At 36.5% G+C, this 4,108-nt stretch overlaps 1 protein-coding gene across 1 annotated transcript in view; it reads right to left on the bottom strand.

Moving 5' to 3' along the window:
• Positions 1–232: 232 nt before the first annotated feature.
• LOC307163980 (high affinity cGMP-specific 3',5'-cyclic phosphodiesterase 9A) overlaps positions 233–4,108 on the bottom strand; it is an 18,682-nt gene continuing 14,806 nt past the window's right edge. Inside the window, exons 9-15 of the mRNA XM_079880327.1 lie at positions 3,236–3,358; positions 3,067–3,159; positions 2,722–2,789; positions 2,529–2,631; positions 2,213–2,317; positions 1,938–2,084; positions 233–534 (exon numbers count right to left, since the gene is read on the bottom strand). Coding sequence (XP_079736453.1) covers positions 355–534; positions 1,938–2,084; positions 2,213–2,317; positions 2,529–2,631; positions 2,722–2,789; positions 3,067–3,159; positions 3,236–3,358 — 819 coding nt within the window. The 3' untranslated portion in view covers positions 233–354. The remainder of the gene's footprint in view (positions 535–1,937; positions 2,085–2,212; positions 2,318–2,528; positions 2,632–2,721; positions 2,790–3,066; positions 3,160–3,235; positions 3,359–4,108) is intronic.

Raw genomic sequence — 4,108 nt, 5'->3', positions numbered from 1 at the left:
GTGCATGTTCACTACATTCATTTACAAAGAAAAACACTTCTCATTGTGATTTTAGAATTTGTATTAAGCATTTTTATTCCAGATGCTGTCATTAAAGCAAAAAAAAGTGGCGTGCAAAATATTCAGAAATTCATTACATTTTTCAATTAACTTATGCTGATAATATAATTTGTAATGAAATATTTTATATTAAATTAGAAAAAGGGAAAATAGTATTTTCACTTGTGCCCTCCACTATTAAAACGTTTATTTAATATATACAGTACATTCTGCTGGTAAAAATAGCATAAATACGTTTACTTTAAGCCTTAAAGCAGAGCTTTCATTATAGAATGAACATTTAACAGTGTGAGGTTAGATTATAGGTTGACTGGTTTTGGTCCCACTGGGTTCTGGATGAGCTTCTGGCTCTTTTGAGGTGCTGGGCTTGACCACCTTCTCACTCGTGGCCCGGTTCTGTTTCTCCCTCTCCAGAGCTTTCTCCATCTCTGTGTAATAATCCAGGGCTTTCTGCACTGGGTCAATAATGTGTTGCTGTTAGAAGGTTAGAAGTAAGTGTTAAAAATATATGTATATGATCCAAAAAACTGCAAGAAGGAATATTCACATTTTCCACAGAACAGTTTTTCGCGATTAAAAGCAACATTAGACAACATCAGAGATTAGTGACAGCAGACTCTGAGTAAGTGATGCTTGGCCACTTAAAAATATATATTATCATTATTTTTATTATATTATCTCAATTGTTTCTAGGCAGCATGTCAGATCTCAACTAATCAAATTGCATGATTTAGCTTACTTAATATTTAAAGTTGAGTGCAATTAACATGCTTGCGTAGAAGAAAATCTAAATTTAGGCCCGGGTTCACAGACAGGGTTTAGATTAAAGGAGTAGTTCACTTCAGAATTAAACTTTCCTGATAATTTACTCACCTCCACGTCATCCAAGATACTCATGTCTGTCTTTCTTCAGTCGAAAAGAAATTAAGTTTTTTTATAAGAAAAGGTTCTTATAGCGAAACGAGCATTTGTGGTTAAAAAGTATATAAATGTTTATTTGTTTTTTAGAAAATGGCCGATCGTTTCGCTAGATAAGACCCTTATTCCTCTGCTGGAATCGTGTAGTAGAGCCTTTGAAGCTGCATTGAAACTGCAATTGGTTTCACCGTTGTTAACCGTTGAAGTCCACTATGGAAAAAACTCGAAATGTTTTCCTCAAAAACCTTAATTTCTTTTCGACTGAAGAAAGAAAGACATGAACATCTTGGATGACGTGGGGGTGAGTAAATTATCAGGAAATTGTCATTACTAAAGTGAACTAATCCTTTAAGCCAGGATTATACCCTTAGTTCAATTAGGACATTAAAGTGGCTTTAATTGAACAAACAATAATAGGTTTTCTCTAGTAATAGGCTACATCAGTGGTACACATATTGTGGTGCATTATGGATTGAATGAGTGCACTCGATAATGTCCACTATTGTTTAGGACACCATTACAAATTGCTGTCTCCTCAAATAGTGCCCTATTTAAAGGTAGCCTATAAGAGGCAATTTCAGAAATAGCCAAGAGCGGCCCTCCAGGAATTGAGTTTGACACCCCTGATTCTGATTTAAGGTTCCATAGGTGAAAAATATAAAATCAGAAACTGTCAACAGTAAAAAATAAATAAAAAATCACCATGTTTTTTGGAACAAATATTTAAATAATCAGGTGAATGATACACTAACAAACCCATCCGTCAAAACCTTGAAAATATATAATAAATATAAAGTAAGACAATGCTATAAGTGTGTGTTTTGGATATTTTTGTTCCACTAGTCTGAAAGAAGATGTTTTGGAAGCAAAACAGCCCAAAATCTTTCCCTAAAAATGTTGATTACCTGATTACCTCTGAAAGTTATGTCACAAACATGTTCCTCTGGGAACTTCCTCACCTCCAGACAGGGGAACAGATTAGCCAGTTCGATGAAGAGAGGAAAGAGAACGAAGCGTATGAAACCAGTCTGAGAAGACGGTTTGGTCACTTTGTCTCGATCCATGAACGGGGTGACAGGGAGACCTTCCAACTTCTCCATGTCACTCTGGACAAAGATTTCAGTTTATTGTTTAAAATGAAATTTGTACTGTACCTCTCCCAACATGACACTGGGAGAGGTTTGATTATTATACAAAGTGCATAAAAACCAGATGTTAGCAATATTTACAGTACCTGATTGAAGAACTCCTGCAGCAGACAGTCCAGCCACGGTTCTGCCACATCCATGGGTCTCGCTTCATTGGAGATGTCACTTACTTTAATCATGATCATCATCAACTGCGAAAGAAGCAGCCGGACAGGAAGTGCCTTAAAATGGATCATCGTCAACAACAGTCCTAAACGCTGAACGCTTATTGCAGCTAAACTAGATTTTAACAACATTTTTCGTTTTCCTGTATCACACTCGCCACCATGATGCTATAGGGTGAAATAGGTGGTTGTCAGGGTGTTGCTATGTGGTTGCTAGGGTCTTCTGGGTTGTCCTTACCACATCTCTGTGATCCTTGTTGCTGAAGTCGAACACAGGGAGAATGGTTTTGAACTTGTTGAGGATGTCTGTGTGTCTGGTCATATCAGTAGCGAGAATACATCTGCAGTAATGATAAGTAGTTCAGTTTCAATCTAGTGTTTGGTTTAATATGGATATAGTTGTTAAGAATGATGATGAATAAACTATATACTTAATTATGCCTTCTCTTATTCTTTTGTAGTGCTCTGTCGACAAGTTTCGGAAAATGTTGCTTTCATTCTGAAAAAGAATTAATGATGTTTCTTGCTCATAGAAAATGTGCATACTGTGCATATACATACTGCATACTACAGAATTAGTAGTATTACCATACCGTGCACTTTGAAGGGCTGTAAATGGTTAAATATATGCTAAATATAAATATTTTTTAATTTAAAATGTAAAATTCATATCAGTGCAAGTAAAAAAAAAAAAAATCAAAGTTTAAATTTGCATTTATTCAAAATATTTATTTAAAAACTTGTGATTGTGATTCATATCTTGAACAAAAGCTTACATTTTCCAGGATTTCAAAGGCTACAGCGCAATGGTGATTTTCCAGTGGGGAGATGTCATTGTATCTCATGGCAAGCTCAGTTCGGGCATTAATCTGAAACGAGACATAGTTCCATCAGTTTACTCTTTATTACTGAACAGCAGCAGAATTGTGACAACGTCCATCTCACCTGGTAGGCGTTGTTGTAGCCGGTGTGATCTAGATCGTGACAGACGGCTGAGGTCAGCATGATGAGGAGGTCAATACTGTCAATCTTGCTTTTGAGATCTGTTAGCCATATCAGCCCATACATCTGACAAACAAATGGACTCTGATAATAGTAGTAAGGATTTCTCTTAGTGGGCCAATTCAAAAGCAGAGATGAAAATGTATAAATGAATTATTTATTATTATTATATATATGAATTTATATATTATATATTAATAATTCTTTTTATATAGAAATACCATATTTAAAGAGTAATTCATATATAATGTATATACAATAATTTAATTTGTATTTAAATTCATATTTATATACAAATTACATTATTGTTAATTACGATATGCAACTGGCCCATAAGGATGGATGAATAGATGGATGGATGGAACGATGGATGGATGGATGGAACAATGGATGGATGGATGGATGGATGGATGGATGGAATGATGGATGGAACGATGGATGGATGGATGGATGGATGGATGGATGGAACGATGGATGGATGGATGGATGGATGGATGGAACGTTGGATGGATGGAACGATGGATGGATGGATGGATGGATGGAACGATGGACGGATGGATGAAACGATGGATGGATGGATGGAACGTTGGATGGATGGGTGGATAGATGGATGGATGGATGGATGGAACGATGGATGGAACGTTGGATGGATGGATGGATGGATGGAACGATGGATGGATGGATGGATGGATAGATGGATGGAACAATGGACGGATGGATGAAACGATGGATGGATGGATGGAACGTTGGATGGATAGGTGGATAGATGGATGGATGGATGGATGGATGGATGGATGGATGGATGGATGGATGGAA

This window comes from Squalius cephalus (assembly GCF_949319135.1).
Source record: "Squalius cephalus genome assembly, chromosome: 9".
NCBI lineage: Eukaryota > Metazoa > Chordata > Actinopteri > Cypriniformes > Leuciscidae > Squalius > Squalius cephalus.
This window is presented reverse-complemented; position numbering and strand designations above follow the sequence as displayed.